Source organism: Atheta coriaria, unplaced genomic scaffold, assembly GCF_025399875.1.
Source record: "Atheta coriaria isolate IRGN ID8LTWV9N9 unplaced genomic scaffold, Caltech_Dcor_3.1 hic_scaffold_6_pilon, whole genome shotgun sequence".
Classification (NCBI taxonomy): Eukaryota; Metazoa; Arthropoda; class Insecta; order Coleoptera; family Staphylinidae; genus Dalotia; species Dalotia coriaria.
In genome coordinates, this window is record NW_027045448.1 from 1,021,368 (window position 1) to 1,039,880 (window position 18,513).

An 18,513-nucleotide genomic window follows, 5' to 3' on the forward strand; every position below is an offset into this window, starting at 1 on the left:
GTGCACTGATTGTTTTGCTCTTTCTGCTTTTAACACTCGCTCGATAGCGATAAGGTCATTCAAATCGCTTTGTGCTTGCACTGTTAAATTTTGCACAGGATACAATAATTCATTCACTGAATCAATATCCGCCGTTTGCAAATTTTCATTAAATTGACTTAAAGTTGATTTCAAATCTTCCATCGACATTTTGTTATCCATGAAAGTATTTATAGTTTGCAGTGTATCCGAAACACTTTGGATTAATGACAAATCTTTCTTTGATAAAGATTTAAATTTGCATTTGTCAACAGACGCTTTTAAAGGTCTCACAGCATCCTTAATATTTGCATACAAAATTTTACGTGGTTCTTCCACCGGGTGCCACAATATTTCATCAATCATTTGATTAATCGGCTGCAAAACTTGCGCCTGCTCAGGTGGTACTTCAAATACTTTTACTAAAGCATGTTGGATTTTATTAAGTTCCTCGGTTGAAGATGACAATGACGCCGATTTCTGTAATTCTGATGCTACTGTATTTGCCTTTTGGGTTGCTTCCTCAAATACAATCTTTCTGGCGGTTACACCTTGCGCAAACGTGACTAAATTCTCTAAAGACTTTTTAGCCTCTGGATCTACATCAACCAATGTACGTATTTCCTCCACGGCCGATTTCAACGTTTCAATTTGTCCTTGCTTAGTTTCAAACGAAGGACTTGCTTCCAATTTGGTCAAACTCTTTTGTAGAGTTTCAAAACTTTCTTTGGTTTCTTCACAAATAGGTCTGGGTGCTGTTTCGACAGCTTTCTTGACTGTTTTTGTAAGGTCAGCAAGTGCATACGCAATATATTTAACTGGTGAGTCAGCTGAAATTACTTCAATATTTTGCTTCAAAGCTTTTAGAGTTGGGAAAACATTTTTGTTTTGAACGAGATCTTCTTTCAAATTAGTAAGTACGTTAATAACTGGCTGCAAATGTGCAATACTTTCATTTTGAATTTCAGCATTACTTCTTTCGATATTAATAATTTCCAGAGCATTCTTCACAGCTTCTTTAACATCTTGTAGATTCATTTCGGTTGATTCCATGCAAGTTTGCAACTCGATTATAGGAATTTCCAGTGCTACCAATGGATCTTGTTCTATTTCAACTTTTTGGAGTGTTTCTTTTAATTTACCTAAAGGTTCTAGAATGGTTTTAATTTGTTCAATATCGTGACTGCTTACAGTAGGAACTTCACTAACTGTAAGCACATCTGTTGCACGTTTTACTTTCTTCAAACTTTCGATAACAGCATTGGCGTTTTCATAAACTTCAACTTCAAGTCCTTCGCAAGATTCCAGAGGTCTAGGATCTTGAACTGTAGCTAAAGTAGCTTCAATTGTTTTAATATTACCAACCATTTCAGCAATAGATTCGGGTGTAGGAGCTTCTTGAATTACAACTTTTCTCAACAGAGGCATTGATTCAATAAAAGCAATAGATTTCTTTAATGCTACCAGCTTTGCCACAGCTTCAGCTTCTTCAGCAATTGGATCAATAGATACGTCGACTTTTTCCATGACAATTGGAGGGACAGTCTCTTCAAACGGAACACATTCATCGGTCAATACTAAAATATTATCTTTAACTTCACGCGCACGTTGTTTTAAATCCATGAAACCATCATTTGCTTCTTTAGATAATGGTTCAGTTAGAGTGATGCTATCCTCTAAGATACTCAAACAAGCCACTACATCATCAAGCACATCAGTGGGCAATGCACTAGGTACTTCAACAATTTGATTGTTGAGCATTTCAATCGGTTGAGCTAAATTCTCCAACGCCAAAATTGCTTGTTCTGATTTGGCTTGCTCTACATGTCTGACAGTGCTAGCGAAATCTTTTTGCAATGTTGATAATTGTCTCAATGCTTCCAACAATTTCTTGTCTTTGGCTGATTTTTGAGCGTTTTCTATGTTGTACAATAAGTCGTAAACTGATCTTGATAAATTATTAATGACCAGTTGTGCAACTTGGTCAAAGACTTCTTTGACGACTTCTTGTTTGGACGCAGATGGTTCTGCTTCCATTTCTATATCGCTAGGAATGTTTTTGCTTAACTTGGACAAAGAATCTAATACATCTTCCAGTGGGTTTTCCAATAATTTCAGGCGCTCCACTTCCTCCAGACGTTCTTCTAACGGTTCTGAAGCTTCCACCAATAATCGTTTAAGTTCTTGAATTGGAGCAGCAACTTGGTCTAATAAAGCATAATGTAGTTCTTTGTATAAAGATTTTGGACCAGTAAATTTAATCGCTTTGTTTTCAATGTGCTCAATTTCAGTACACAATTTTTGTACGGGTGTTTCTAAATTGTGAAGCACTTCTTGTCTAAATTCCTCATCTAAATCATCTTTTTCTAAAATTTGTTCTTTAATGTTGCTGATTATCGCCTGCATTTCTAAAGCCGGTTCAGCAAATTTAAGCAATACGCCCATATCTTTGTCCGTTTTAACCGGTTCTGCAGTTTCCTTCTTCTTTTGTTGCAGTTCCTTCTTTGCTTCCGTAATGAAATGAGCTTTGTTTAATCCACCTTGAAGTTCTTGAATCGTAATCAAGACTTCTTGGATTATTTTTGACGGTGTTTGTCTTCCAGGTGCTTTTACAGGAATCATTTCCTTTTCCAACAGAGTTATATCTTCAATTAATTTAAGCCCTTCCTGCAATTTCTTGCTAGTTGTGTTTATGATATTGAAACAAGTGCGTTGAATCAATGTATGATCTCGTCCTTGCAATTCCACACATTTTTCAACAATTGTTAAATTCTTTTGAAGGTCAAAAATGGGCGGTGCAATTATTTCTGCAATATTCAAATCCGACGAGTCTCTGTTTTGTTCTAATGTTACTAAAACCATTTGAATATCTTTTATAGGTTGTACAATGCTATTCAAAACCTCGAGACTTTTGTTGGCGGCTGCAGAAGTTGTTTTCAATGATGATTGTATCAACAAATCTTCTTCGACTTTCAATAAATCTCCTTGGATATCGAAAATATTTTCTCGAAGTTTTTGACAGACGGACTTTTCTAAAGCTTTGATTTCTTTTATTTTAGCTTTCTGTTTAACTGGATCAATTACTAATCCATCACCTTCTTCACCGTGAATATCACGTCCTTTCTCTGGCACTTTTCCTTTACGTTTGACATCTTGTTCCTTGGAATCATCAGAGCTAAGTGATTGACGACTGGAACGCCTTCGCCGGGGCCGTTTAACTTTATCTTCTCCCACACGGTTAACTCTTAAATCCGAACCAATTTCGTGCGTGTTCTGAGGAGATACCGATTGTCTGTTGGAAAGATCATCTCCAGGTAGCGAAGTTGTTTCAGTAATGGCAGCAACTTGGAAAGCGTCTTGCATTTTGTTGGAACCAATCGCACTTTCGAATTCATTACTTTCACTTTCCAAATCTCCAGCTGTAGCCATACTCTCTTCTCCATTTTCAGACCGACCAGAACCATTCTTTACTAAACTGTAATATGTGCTCTTCTGTGATTCAGTCTTCTTTCTTGGGGGACGTTTAGGATCGCTTCCATTACGTTCTGGACTGAAAGGTCTGGAATCATCTGAAATCGAAAAGATTTCATCTACGTCCGCCTCAGTACGTAGGTCTTCTTCAGCTGATGTGAAATAATCTTCAGAAACATCAACGAGAACCGCTTCCATCATCAAATTACCAGATTTGGATGTTTCCTTAATGAATCGCATTGGTGGTAATTCTACAATATTCTGAGACGTGACATGCTCAGATAATTGATCAGCGTACATTTCGATAATTTGCACTGCTTCTTCTTCAGTGATATCTGGAGTTTCATAAAGTGACACAGATACTTCCTTACCATCAAAGGAAAATGACATTTCTTCATGGTCATTTATTGTCATCGAGGTGTCTCCTTGTGGAGGAGTATCATACATCTGTGAAGTTCGTTCTTCATGAATTGTAGACAACGATGGAACGCGTTGTAATTCCAGACGTTGTTGTTCCGCTCTAGTTTTAGTTTCATCTTCGAAGCCATGAAGTGATGCTGAAGATGACACAATACCCATGCAGTTTTTAGCCTCACATGTGTATGTGCCCAAACAACAGGTCCCATTTGCACCGGAAGTAATTTTGTGTATATCACCAGGTTTTAATTCTTCGCCATCTTTGTACCACTTCAGAACTGGTTGGGGTACACCAATAACTTTGCATTCTAAATTAACCGCTCCTTCCTCGGAGAGTACTGCGCGAAGACATTCCAAGAATCTGGGCTTCTTGAAATGTTTGGGTACAATCAATTTAAGAAAGCAGGAAGTCATTGTATGTCCAAACTCGTTGGATGCAATACACTTCCATTCAGCTTGATCCATAAATTCAAGACGGGTTATTTCTAAATGACACGTGCCAATCGAATCGGCTTTGATCATTGTATACTTTTCGGGTTCAATTTCGATTGGATGATCATCGCGATACCATGCCAATGATGGCAATGGTGAAATGCTCACTTTATAGAAAAAATACCGTAAGAAGTCGCAAAATGGTAAACCTAACCCCACTTACCTTGAACAACCAATCTGAAATGTTCGTTGATTCTTCCCTCGCATGTTTTAAGTCCTTGGATGAATCGGGGTGCTTGACTCTTGAGAATTAATTGTTGTTTTTCTTCATCGTTCAGTTGATTCTGTATATCTTCAATTGTTAGCTCGGCGGTACTGTTTGCAACGCCCATGCAGTTGGTGGCGATGCAACAATATGAACCGAGGGAATTGGTACCACTTAGTTGATAAACGTCGCCTGGTTTCAGTTCGTGGCCATCTTTGAACCATCTCAATGATGGCGTTGGTGAACCAACCACTTTGCACTCAAAGGACACTAATCCTTCTTCTGTTAGGATAGCTTTTAAGCTTTCCATAAATCTTGGTTTTCGGTAATGTTTTGGAACTGGAACACAGCGGATAGTATAAGTATTGTGTAAGTTACCGAGAACATTAACTTACTCGCCATCTTAACCTGACATGTGCTGACTGAATTTGCGTCACCATTACTGATGGCTACACACTTCCATTCGCCAGCATCTGCGGCTTCGGTCGCTTTAATTTCTAACATGTATCCTCCCAAGCCGTCCGCCATTTGGTGATATCTGCTGTTTTCGGAATCTTCTTCGATTTTACCTTCAGAGTTGTACCAAATGATGGACTTGGGCCAAGGTGGAACCGCAACTATAAAAATTTGTTATAAATTAAAAAAAAATACAAAACCCTAAAATTTTTTAAATTTTACCTTGACAGGATAACATTAGATTGTCTCCAATTTTAGCAAATTCGTCTTGTAATTCTCGTGAGAATATCGGAGGAGGTCCCGTAGGCACACTATGGAAAAATAAACATTCATAAATATTTATATCCACCATTGAAAGAGTAATAATTGCCTGTCGAGTGGTTTGAGACTTCCTTCTCGACTTCCGCTTCCAATTACGTGAACCTTGGAGCTGGAATATGCCTTGCCCATGCAATTGACCGCTTCGCAGGTGTAGGTACCCAGCGTGGTGTGGTCATCCGGATTAGCGGTGAGAGCAAACACGTCGCCTGCTTTAATCTCTCTGCCATCTTTAAACCAACGCAGGAGCGGCGTTGGGATGCCAACAACTTTACATTCCAACGAAACGGTACCCTTTTCCGTAAGAAGAGCACGAAGTTCTTCGAGGAACTCGGGTGGTTTATACGTTTTTGGAACTGGAAACACTCATTATTAAAACATTGCTTAAATTGCTTAAATCAGTGGAAAGACATACCAAGTACATTGAGATAAGCATTGCTATTGACAGATCCTGCATCGTTGGTTGCTCTACACGTCCACTTTCCGCCATCTTGCGCAATCAGCGGTGCGAGGTCAATGCAATGGAAACCGCCTTCATTCACCAGTCGGAAACGTTCTCCTTCTTTGACAAGTACATCATTGTGAAACCATTCGATCTATTATACAGAATTATACAAAATAATATTTTCCTATTTTATTCTGTGTAGTATGTTACCGTTAATTCTGTGCGACTTCTAATTTCCACTAAAAATCGTGTTCGAGTTCCAACTTTCACAGAAAGGTCGTTAAGACGCCGTAGAAATGTGGGCGTGTCAGCGTCGTCCGGTGGGTTTAAAGTGGTGACCATCAGTTCCATGTCTTTTCTCGCGATGCCCGACGGGGACTTTGCGGTGACTGTATAAAGACCAGCATCTTGTTTTTGTACATCATCGAGTGCCAGTTGCACAAGGTTTCCGGTGTGTTTACTTTTTAGCCGAACTGGTAGCTCTGGAGGTAAGGGATCTCCATTTTTGGACCTTCAGTTAATTAGTATATTATATAATTGAATAGTTGTTAGGTGCGAAAATAAATACAAGATGGCCGCTATCCAATAGGATGATATCATAATTAATATTATAGAATCTGTTACAATTATAGCTACACAAGTAGTACGGGCGCATGAAATAAATCTAATTGCGTGTAGGACATGTGTAAAATCATGTGGACAATAATAACAATATAAGAACATGTGAATGAAGTCATAGATCACTTCTAATTTTATATATTTGTGACCGATACCGTTGGCATTTGATTTTTCTCTAAAGCGCGCACTGCCAAATCTTGCGGCATGCTTTTGAGCAAAGCTCGCACATTTATTTTACCTTCACATAATTAAAAAAAACCAACGACGCTTACCCATCTTCTGTGGTCCACGATGAGGCACCTCCGTTCGCGTATTGTTCCGCTTTCGTATTCGGACATTTGCAACACTTGCTCACTTTGGTCCCCATCGCAATTCAATCGATACGACTACGTCCAATAACAATTGAATCGAGTCATTCTAAATTAAACCGTGTCAGAAACTCAAATCTTTGCTAATGACCCAGATGACTAAACTTTCGATGAAGCAAACAATAACAAACTAACAATTAATTAAATTGGCTTAAGAATTAATTAACTAAACACACTTTTATTTTAATAACTTATTGATTTAATTTAAATTGAATATATTTGGTTGAAATCAAATGATAAACAGTTTGTGGAACTGGAAATTAAGCGAACAAATGGATACCCGCGGACCACCTCAACCGAACTACTCGCATAGACATTTGCAAAGCGCGGCATCGCGACGCGTTCGCCATCTCAAAATTATTTTTACTTATACATACTGAAGCGGACAACAAGTTAGCGAAAAACGTCAGCGTTACATTCGAATATCTACGGGGAGCATGTGAGCTCGGCTCATGGTCAACCGACGTCGATATTGCAGGTTATTACAACGCCGGAATTAGAAACGGGCGTCTATGTATTTATTTACCAAAAATTTCTGAACGAGTTTCGCAGATTCGAGCTGAAAAACTCACCAAGCGATTTCTAAGTCGGCGTCTTTCGGGGCGTCTGCCAGCTCGGCTTGTAATACTATGGCACTTCCTTCCGCCACCGACAGGCATTGCGAGTGCTCGTCCTTAAACCGAGGAGGGAGTGCTTCTGTATCTTCTGAAATTAAATTTTATTGTAGAGATTAATACTTTAATATAATTTAGAAACATACGTTATAAGAAAGTAGTTTGGGTGTGTTACGTCTAGATTAAAAAGAAAACACATTTTTTGGCTCAATAACATGAAAACAGCTAGGTACCGAGAGGTTCAAAACAGAAACATTTTTTATAGGATTCTAAACACATAATACTTTATACTAAGAAAAGTGGTGGGCGTTTTACCGTTAAATTGATTACATATTGTATATAATATTATTTTATAATATTTATTGATATTTTAGTGTATAAAAATATAGTTTTGATAAATTCGTCATTGAAGAGTTTTACTGTCATGGCGAGAGATTAAAATTTGGCGCATGTGAAAGTGCATGTAATCTACCATTATAAAGTAGCTGTGTTTATTCATTAACTTAGCCTTTGCCTTGATGTACGGTTGCACGTCTGAGGTACGAGTAATGTTATGTTTCTGTGTTACGATGTTTTTGATTTAAGTTTAGAAACATTGGCCGACATTATTGTTTTTTTTAATTACAATTCAATGATACTGTTATATTTTACGAATTTTGAACAAAAAATGTCAAAAATGTTATTTTGCACAAACAAGTGGATTATTAACACTTTATAACAATACCCCAGGACCAGAATTTTGTTGAATATTGCAAACAACTTTAAATTTATTGATTTGCAATGGTTTTAATAAAGTATCGTTTAACAACGATAACTTGTTTGAGTATAGCGATTACTTTGTTTCTAATTTCTCCTTTTAATATGTTGACTGATAAATGTTCTCAACTTGTTACCAAAAAGCAACTTATTATTTAGTATTATCTTTAAAATATATAATAACTTTTAATTATCACGTAGAATTAAATACAACAAAGTCTACATTGTATTAAGGTTTAGTGCGATGCACCATTCCTAGTCTAAGTCGAAAATTTTCGTAAACACAATTCGTACGACATCTATGTGCTAAAAGTACAACACAAGGTGTTATTAATAGAATATTATGCTCCAATTTTATAACGAATTAATAAAGTTTCAGCAGGAATAATGCTGAGCTCCGAAAATAACGTAATGAACACCAGCCTAAATGAACTAATTGAGCGCGCCGCAGACTTCTCCAGACAGACATAAATGCATCCAGACTTAGGACCGCATTTCAGGATTGCACAATGGCGACGCTCACATGCATCACAACGAACATTTGGTGCGCCATTGCACAAACAAATTTCTCATTTTGTTTATGTTTGAGCACATTCAATAAAAGCACGCTGTACGCCTTAAACCCGTTTGTTCTATTTTCGTATTTATCTAATTTTCGACCGAAGAAATGAGTAAGAAGCGATGCTATTACATGACGCGCGTTTAAAATGCTGTAATGCGATGTTATACTAATGTGTGTGTTTCAGGTTAGTCAAATAACAAATTCGAAATGAAGTTTACAGATATTAGCTTTATTTGTAAACGTTTCATAAGCGACAGGGTTGATGGTGTGCTCCGACACACGTTAAATGTGCGTAGGTAAATGTAAAATGTGTGTGCGGTGTGTATGTATGATTTGTTTCTGAAAATAAAGTAAAATATCTATTAATAGCACTGGCGGAGCGAAAAAAGAGAAAAACTTTAACACCAGTTGTGTTAGACATGGACCTTACGCGAATGTTTAATAGCATTTACACCCAATACATGCACTTCCGCATTGCTTTCCGCTCTTAAACCCATTTCGAACCGGCCTCCATCGCGCACCACCCATGCACGCAGAGAATTTAACTTGCTTTAAAAACCGAACTATGTATTTGCACTCGGTCGGCACGCACCAGACGCACGAAATCGATTCGAAAATTTCGTTTAGTGCTGCGCAAAATTACTCAACCAAGTGTGAATTCATCCTGCGTCGATTAATAAAATTAATAAGTTGCGGTGAAATCATCATAACGACGGCCGGCATGGTATTTAAATTGCGTTGCTTTTTATTTTTACATTTTCGGGTTCCCAGAAGTATGAGTATTTTGCGCTAAGTAAACCAAAGCAGTTAATAAATAATTCAAAACTTTTTACCTACGTTGATTTTGTTATTTGCTTTATCAGTATTAATTAATGTAAGCTGTGATATGTAAAGAAGATGAGTATATTTGATGAAATTTAAAAAGTTCAAGGAAAGGACATGATGATGAAGGCGATTGAGGAATAAAAATAATAAATTATCCAACTGACCTGATACAATTCGCATGTCTGTTAATTGAACTTATAGGTTCCCATTAGATTGACTGCACCGCGCGTACTACTGACTGAGCTTGGGCTAAAACAGGAGCAACGTCAACCGGCTTAGCAAGCTCGGCGTTCGACCAAATTTTATACTTTACCTTCAGTTTTAGCGCCACAAAATTTTAATTATAAAAACCTGCTATTTTAATAAATATTTTGATGATTTATGCGGAATTTAGAGATAATTTAATAGCATTTAAATCTTTTATAATAAATTGAACTTCGTTGCAGGTAATTAGCATCATCACCATCAACTAAAATTGGTTTATACCGGGTAGGACGTAAACAGAAGTATTTTTATGTTTATTACTAAATAATGGTATTTTTATGCGTTTGTGGGCGGAAGTACATTTTAAATTTCTTAAATGCTACTATAAAGGATAATACAAAATATTTTCTATCTTACTTTTACTTTTACTTATTACTTGTACCTATAAAGTAAATATAATATAGTTAAAAAGGATTTTGCTTTTTTTACTTACGATTCGTGCAGAACTTTTGGCATTATCCAAACGAAGATATATCTTCAATCTATTATTGGTTGTTTTAAAAATGATTCGCCAACAATTATTTAAATTTTGTTATATTTACACCATTTGGGGAATTAGTTTTAGTATAATTGTTTTACTGGTTTTCTTTTGAATGATAAAGATGAATAATAAAATTAACAAATTTAAAAAATACTTTTACTGGTATGCAACCAAGCTTACTCGTTAATCAATTTGATTCCAGCTGTCAAGTGATGACAACGTCCTTGACTAACCTGAGTGACTAACTCGATTTTGCTGCATTTCGTCGTAAAACAGTTTAATCTATACGCTGATATCTGTTGTGATTGTCCAGTAATAAAACAATTATCACATTTAAACACACCGTTCCTTAACATTAAATATGGAGAGTTTCTCATCCTACCAAAATGGCAGTTCGAATCGGGAACAGGATTTCCAGAAGCTTTCACAAACAATTGGAACAAGCATACAGAAAATCTCACAAAATGGTGCGTTCTTTTTTAATTCTACTGTTGTATTCATTACAATAATTAAATGCTCTGTCACAGTATCATCTATGCAGAGAATGGTCAACCAGATTGGAACTAATCAAGATTCACAGGAGTTACGGAAACAATTGTAATAAGTTACCATATTACTAGAACATATCAATCATCAATGCATATAAATTTATCATTTTCAGACATAACATTCAACATTATACACAGCAGCTAGTGAAAGACACAAGTGGATACATCAAAGACTTGCATAATGTCCCAGCATCTCTCATACAATCAGAACAGAGGCAGAGGAAGATGCAAAAGGAGAGATTGCAAGATGAGTTTACCACTGCATTGACCATGTTTCAGCAAGCACAGAGGAGTGCTGCCAGTAAAGAAAAGGAAGAGGTGAACAGGGCCAGGGAGAAGAACTACAGTGATATTTTTTCCAACAAGAAAGAACAACAATTGATTGAGCTTCAAGATAGTAATGCATCTAGGCAGCAACAGCAACAACAGGTGATGCAAGAGGAACAAGAATTACGGGTGCTTGAAGAACAGGAACAGTCCATTAGACAGTTGGAGGTAAATATGCAATGATTGATTTATGTGAATGTCAATCAATATTATTTCATTATTTATACTTTCCCAGAATGATATTCAAGATGTGAATCAAATATTCAAAGAGCTTGGTGCAATGGTTCACGAACAAGGCGAAATTGTTGATAGTATCGAAGCGAGCGTTGAGCACACTGAACATTATGTATCGCAAGGCGCTAGTCAGCTGCGAGAGGCAAGCACTTACAAAAACAAGATCCGTAAGAAGAAATTATACCTAGCAATTATTGCTGCTGTTATTCTGGCAGTGATAATTATTATTATTGCATGGCAATCCAACTAAATTCTGCTGATTCACCAATGTTTTATTTCGATTGCAACTGTAGTGAAAGTTGCTTTTAGTTAATCATGTTTCACTTGCTTTAACTCTTATAAAACTTTTCCTGATGAGTGTATAATTTATTCTGGGATGTTTTAATATTTAATATGATTACTGATATTCCATACGCGAACGTATATAATACCTATATTAACCGAAATATTATTGCACATTCTATTTTTATAATTATTTTATTGCAAATACTTATACAGATCTATATTGGATGAGTTGGAACTTTGTTAAACTGACTTTAATGAATTTCAGAAACTTGATTATTAATTTATTAATGTATGATATGATAATGCTGTAATATAGGAATAGTCAATAACTGTGATTTGGTTATTGGGATTTATTATCTGATGTTGAATAAATTTGAGCTTCAAAATATAAGAACGATAAATTAAGAGATGGTCATATGTAAATTATGTTAATCATAAAATACAGTAATAAAACCAACAGATAACTTCTCAACTGTTGTTGATAAAAATGTGTTTTTGTAAGATAACATTGTGGTAGTGAATATTTTTTATTCAGAAACACTTTTACTTTACCTCACTGTTTTAATTTTCTTTTAGAACCAGAAAGATAAGACATAAAAATGCAAAGAAACATTATTTATTCATGATAATTATGAGTAAGAGGTAAATTTCCATTGCTGTTAAACAAAACCTTGTTTGGCAATAAATAAATAAATTTAAAGGCGTGGGAAAGTAATTCTTTAATTGCTTCTAACGATTATCATGGAATAAATGTCATATTTAGCTCACCATATTATTAATTGATATTATCTATTATCCAATGACTACTACTAAATTGTGTACTTTCCTTGCTTTAGATTGTCTGTCAAATTAATCACAATGCTTACTTTTTCATCTTGTTTTTGACATGTAGTAGAGTTTTTTTCCGTACTTACTAAAATATTTACATTGATTTTCTTGCGGACGTTGTGCCTACCTGTATTCAACGCTCTAATGAAAGTTCATAATGAAACAACTAAAGGTAAGGATCAATAAAAAATTGGTAAGGTCAAAATTCCCGCCGTTGCTAGAAGGTCAATTCTGTAGTCAGCTGTCATTTGACACTTCCTTTCGAGTGAGCGCAGCGAGCAAAAACGGGCGAAACGTCAATAATTGAAAACGGCATAAATAGTTGATAATGTTTTTCGCGTATTTTTCTGCACCGTCCGGATAAAATATCAACATATGCTTCAAACCAAACTGGTGACACTCAATTAGCTAGAATGTCATCGAGGGTACTGCGTAAGATTCAGGGCGACACCGAGTTGAATGATGAGGTGTCTGATAATGAGATTGAAAATGAATTGCCAAGTGGTGGTGCCAGAAGGAAGCAATTAAACGTAAACCGATATGATTTGGTGAGTTGGGACTCAAATCGTAATTGTTTCATTTATTGATTTAGCCGATTCTTTCAGTTGAACCAGATGTCATACTCTGAAAGTGAAGTCAAAGAGGATGATAATGAAACTGAAGCCAACAAGTCATGTGAAGGCAATGATATTCATGAATCCACCAAGCGAAAGAAAAAGAAGAAGAAGAAGAAATCAGGGAAGTCTGTTACAGCTGAGAGGAGTAGTGAAGATAATGCTGAGGTTTTGTATCTTTTGTATAATTTATAGTTTTTATTTTAATTAATTTTATTTAGATGGATGAGGTGGAAAGATCAGTCAGGGAGGTGAATAAAATTCTGGGTGATGCTGTTATTTCAAGGCAAAGCAATATTGGCATGGTAAAAGTTGATAAGTTACTGAACAGTAAGAGAAACATTCTCAATGTTCAACACAAACATTTGAATCCAAATAATGAACTAAAACGAATTTTTGGTTCTAAAATCATTCAAACTGAGCAGTAAGTTAGATAACTTAAATAAAATTTTATTTTTTGTACTTTATAATTAACAATCAATGTAATTGTAGTAAGAAGAAACACAGGAGTGTCAGGGGACATGTAAAAGCCACATGGCTGGTTTCAATGAAAGACAATTGGCCACAAATCACAAAGACTGGCCTGTCAATGAGTGTGAGTGATTCCAAGGGCAGTGCAGGGGTCCAACTATTCAACTTCGAGCATAGCGTAAATTATCGTGTCATTCAAAATCGGTTCTTCGATGCGGTGGAGAGTATTAATCCTAATAATATAGTTGAAATTATCAATGAACATCCCTATCATATTGACGCGCTTATTCAAGTCTCTGATCTTTGCAAGATTAGCGAAAATCTTGCAATGGCTGCCGAAATTATTGAGAGAGCGTTGTACTTTTTGGAATGCGCATTTCATCCATGCTTCAACATTGCTACAGGAAACTGCAGGATGGATTATAGAAGACAAGAAAACAGGTATAAAGTTATAAAAGTTAAAAATTTCACAATTTTAATTTTTTCTCACATAATTTGTTAGGGTAAATACCTTAAACTTTAAACTATTTCTAATTAAGTATCCAACGTTGATGTTATATTTATGGAGGCTTTTATTCTTTGTTATAGAGCACTTTTTATAACCCTCTTCAAGCACTTGTTAAACGTGGGCAGTCGTGCGTGTTACCGAACTGCATTGGAGTTTTGCAAAGTGATTCTATCACTTGATCCGGAAGGTGATCCCTTGGCAATCAGACTGGCATTGGATTTCTACGCTCTGCGGTCGAGAGAATACCAGTGGTTCGTCGATTTGTACAACGAATGGGAACCGACAATGAATTTATCGCAGCTGCCCAACTTTGCTTTCTCGCTTCCCATCGCGCATTACTATTTATCCAATGGAGACTACAAAATGGCGGACCAATTGCTGCAAGATGCGCTGTTGATGTTCCCTGGTACAGTGATGGTTTTATTGGAGAAATGCTCGGTGCAGATTGATAATCGGGTCGCCAAACATGAATTCTTCGGACCTAATTCACAAAATAAGTATGTTTCTTTATATTTCTTGCAAAGTTTACTTATTAATGATAATATTATTACTCTATATAGGCAACCACCCGCTCTCGCTCAGTTAATTAATTTGTACGTGCATCGTTCGTATCATGTTTGGAAGGAGGCTGACTTGTTGCATTGGTTGGAGAGGAATGTGCATGCTGTGTTGGACCGCGTTGATGCGGGTGATCCGTTGGCGAAGGAATATGAGAAGAAGAGGAACATGCGTTATCAGGGTATTCTGCCCAGAAATATCAGCCGTCACATTCTTTTATCTGACATGAAAGGTGTGACTATTAGTCCGCAAGCTGATGTATGTATAATGTCTCATATTTATTTTTATTTATGATTTATTATTTTTAATTGGGTTTGTTTAGGATTCCGGAATTGGTATCATGGCGTTTGATCCGTTTCCACCGCTTGATTCCATTAATATTTATGCTCGAAACAATCGACCAAGAACAACACAATCAGGTAGCACGCTGGGCATGTTCTTCCGTTCGCTCTTGCCCAATTTTAATAACGAACTTCCAGACAACAACTTATTAGAGTGAGTATTTTTATCATGTTACAAATTGATTCCAAAAGTAAAACAGTGAAAACAGTTTTAATGCAATAGTTAATAATATATTATTTATTTCTTTTATTAATCGTAGAGATACGCATGCATAGAAAATAATTTGTGCATTATGTTTTTACCTTTAGGAATGTGGAAGGTGCTCATGCACTAGTTGAAGGAGCAGGCAATGAGGGTGGTGCCGAAGGTGGCGATCTGCGAATGAGTGTCGCATCTCTTGTCGGTGCAATCAGGGATTTACTGAGCAACATTCGTCTAGCAGAAGTGCCGGTGGAGGCTGACGTAGACGAGAACGATGACAGCGACGATGATGACCCCAACAACTACTTAACATAGTGACAAAAATGCTACTTATAATATACACACTTTCGAAAATACAACGCAACTGTTGTGATTTTTACATGTTTATTGTTTGAATTAAATTCATTCAATACATTGAATTGCATTGTGCAATCTGCATAACTACACGTGTAATCCGAGGTGAATTTCACAGCGAAAAAAAGGAATATTGTTAATTGGTGGCCCACATGTTTCAAACAAATCATATTAAAGAATCACAATTCAAATTATTATTTTTATATAAAAAATGACACATACGTAGATTTAACTGACCTCTTGTTCAAAAGGCACTATACGTTTTCAGTGAATATATTGGCAATTATCAAAGTTCTTAGTCTAATAAAATTCAACACTTACGCACTCTTAAATTTCGACGGACATTACTAATTTTAGAAAATACTCGTAGTATAGTAATCCATAAAGACAAATCCTATTTAATCTTGTGCTTTCATAATTTTCTTTGCTGTTCGTTTTTTCTTAACCAAAACCTCACATTACACATTTATTATATTATTTATTAATCTGTAATTGTAAATATCTGGCTAATTTAATAACTAAATTTCATATTTCTGATACTCGGTAGAAATCTATTTTTGAGCGATGTGTGTTGCCTACTCAGTTTCACACCAAAATATTATTATGATTGGGATTTTGAGTTGGCCATACTGACTTGGCGGAGGTGCGGTTCAATCGGTTTTAGTCATTATTTAGAGCGATTAGTTATCACAAAATTGTCAACAATTTTAGTTTGTAGGTGTGGTTGTTAATTTTATTTTATAGCAAAAACTGGAAGCCTCTGCCGATGGAAATGTCTGGAACACTACCAGCTTGTGTTATTGATGTGGGCACTGGGTAAGCATTGACATAACCACACAACTTTAATTCAATATTCAATGCACTGTTGTAATCGCGTTTTATACGCTTTATTTATTTAGTTACACAAAACTGGGCTACTCCCCAAATAAAGAACCGCAATTTATTATACCCTCAACCATTGCTATCAAGGAGTCGGCGAAAATCGGCGATCAAGCGCGGCATCGAGTTGGCAAAGGTGTTGAAGATTTAGATTTCTTTATTGGGGATGAGGCATTTGAGGCTTCTGGATATGCTGTTAAAGTAAGTGTAAAATAATTAATCTTGATTAGTATAATTAATTAAATGAATAAAGTCTTAATATTTCTTGTGTTTTGTTGATAGTATCCAGTCAGACATGGACTGGTAGAAGATTGGGATTTAATGGAGAAATTCCTAGGACAATGTATATTTCGTTATTTGCGGGCAGAGCCTGAGGATCACTACTTCTTGTTAACAGAGCCGCCATTAAACACGCCTGAAAATCGTGAATACACTGCCGAAATAATGTTCGAGTCCTTCAATGTGCCCGGCTTGTATATTGCGGTGCAAGCTGTGCTTGCTTTAGCCGCCAGTTGGGTGTCCCGTCCCATTGCGGACCGAACGCTCACCGGCATTGTTATTGATAGTGGCGACGGTGTGACGCACGTAATTCCCGTCGCCGAGGGCTATGTTATCGGTAGTTGTATTAAGCACATTCCTATTGCTGGAAGAAACATTACCTATTTCATCCAGTCACTGCTGCGCGAGCGTGAGATTGGCATTCCTCCCGAGCAGTCGCTTGAAACCGCGAAGGCAATCAAAGAAAAGCACTGTTACATTTGCCCAGACATTGCCAAAGAATTCGCCAAATACGATACGGATCCGGCGAAGTGGATGAAGAAGTACGAGGGCGTCAATTCCGTCACCAAACAGCCGTTCAGCGTCGACGTTGGCTATGAGCGCTTCTTGGGACCGGAGATCTTCTTCCATCCGGAGTTTTCAAATCCTGATTTTACCACACCGATTTCGGAAATCGTCGATGATGTGATTCAAAATTGTCCGATTGACGTCCGTCGGCCGTTATATAATAACATCGTACTGTCTGGTGGATCCACGATGTTCAAAGACTTTGGGCGAAGACTTCAAAGGGATATTAAACGCACCGTAGATACTAGATTACGCTATAGCGAAAGTTTAGGCGGTGGTAGGATAAAGGTAAATATTTAAATTTCTATCTACGTTTTTATATTTAATGTAACTTTGCATTATTTTTAGCCAAAACCTATTGATGTGCAAGTTGTTTCGCATCACATGCAACGATATGCCGTGTGGTTCGGAGGTAGCATGCTTGCATCCACGGTAAGTTTCATTCATTTATCGTAAAGTAATGCAACTTGTTATATTTTCAATTTTGTGGCTGATTTTAAGCCGACGGTAACCAACCGCGTAATCAAGTTTGTGAACAAAGTTGACCTATTGTCTTTCTTTTTCTTGTTTGAATGATGAATCATGCAATACCCATGACTACATCAAAGTTTTACTGTGTGTGAAAAAATACACAAACGAATTCTTTAGAAATTTACAAGTACGTAGTTGCTTAATTTTCCTTTGCATAAAAGAGTTGCAAATTGCAATTTAAGCGTAGAAATCACATAAAAATATATGATTTTAGTAGCATATGAACATATTATTGTGGAAGAGCTTAATTGAATTGTTCTTATATTTTTCAGCCTGAATTTTATCAAGTCTGCCACAAGAAGGCCGAGTACGAGGAATACGGACCGAGTATTTGCAGGCACAATCCAGTATTTGGGACGATGACTTAAATTCGAATGACGTGTTTTTAATTTCGTTTATATATTCAACATACTGATCAATTAGAGAGAACCCCAACACACATTGTTGTATTGTAACATATGCGATTGAAATTAGTTCGTCTGTTTGCGAAATTGTATTTCATTAATCAAAATATGAGTATCTAACCATTACCTCCATATTTTATTTAAATATTTGATACATATTTTTATTGCTTTATATTTAATAGTGTAATATTATGTTTTTCATTCAACAAGAATTAATAATAATTTATATTACTGCCAATTTGTACACGCGGCTAAATTACCTAAGCACTTGGC

At 36.3% G+C, this 18,513-nt stretch overlaps 4 protein-coding genes across 4 annotated transcripts in view; 3 read left to right on the forward strand and 1 right to left on the reverse strand.

The window, feature by feature from the left end:
• LOC135794488 (titin-like) overlaps nucleotides 1-9,802 on the reverse strand; it is a 35,900-nt gene extending 26,098 nt beyond the window's left edge. The window contains 9 exon segments of the mRNA XM_065305796.1: nucleotides 1-4,505; nucleotides 4,562-4,942; nucleotides 4,999-5,220; nucleotides 5,282-5,370; nucleotides 5,430-5,733; nucleotides 5,793-5,973; nucleotides 6,033-6,333; nucleotides 7,381-7,513; nucleotides 9,730-9,802. Coding sequence (XP_065161868.1) covers nucleotides 1-4,505; nucleotides 4,562-4,942; nucleotides 4,999-5,220; nucleotides 5,282-5,370; nucleotides 5,430-5,733; nucleotides 5,793-5,973; nucleotides 6,033-6,333; nucleotides 7,381-7,513; nucleotides 9,730-9,745 — 6,132 coding nt within the window. The 5' untranslated portion in view covers nucleotides 9,746-9,802.
• A 710-nt stretch (nucleotides 9,803-10,512) lies between these two features.
• LOC135794227 (syntaxin-7) lies at nucleotides 10,513-12,176 on the forward strand. The gene is made up of 4 exons (XM_065305433.1): nucleotides 10,513-10,777; nucleotides 10,838-10,907; nucleotides 10,972-11,353; nucleotides 11,421-12,176. The coding sequence occupies exons 1-4, from the start codon at nucleotides 10,672-10,674 to the stop codon at nucleotides 11,667-11,669; spliced, it is 807 nt and encodes a 268-aa protein (XP_065161505.1). The 5' UTR covers nucleotides 10,513-10,671; the 3' UTR covers nucleotides 11,670-12,176.
• A 594-nt stretch (nucleotides 12,177-12,770) lies between these two features.
• Nulp1 (Nuclear localized protein 1) lies at nucleotides 12,771-15,771 on the forward strand. Its single transcript, XM_065303989.1, has 8 exons — nucleotides 12,771-13,080; nucleotides 13,138-13,314; nucleotides 13,368-13,570; nucleotides 13,639-14,058; nucleotides 14,206-14,622; nucleotides 14,686-14,941; nucleotides 15,006-15,178; nucleotides 15,334-15,771. Exons 1-8 carry the CDS (start codon nucleotides 12,946-12,948, stop codon nucleotides 15,539-15,541), a joined length of 1,989 nt encoding a protein of 662 aa, XP_065160061.1. The 5' UTR covers nucleotides 12,771-12,945; the 3' UTR covers nucleotides 15,542-15,771.
• Nucleotides 15,772-16,194: 423 nt separating this feature from the next.
• Arp3 (Actin-related protein 3) lies at nucleotides 16,195-18,478 on the forward strand. Its single transcript, XM_065303990.1, has 5 exons — nucleotides 16,195-16,396; nucleotides 16,480-16,660; nucleotides 16,742-17,593; nucleotides 17,654-17,737; nucleotides 18,109-18,478. The coding sequence occupies exons 1-5, from the start codon at nucleotides 16,347-16,349 to the stop codon at nucleotides 18,202-18,204; spliced, it is 1,263 nt and encodes a 420-aa protein (XP_065160062.1). The 5' UTR covers nucleotides 16,195-16,346; the 3' UTR covers nucleotides 18,205-18,478.
• Nucleotides 18,479-18,513: the final 35 nt, after the last annotated feature.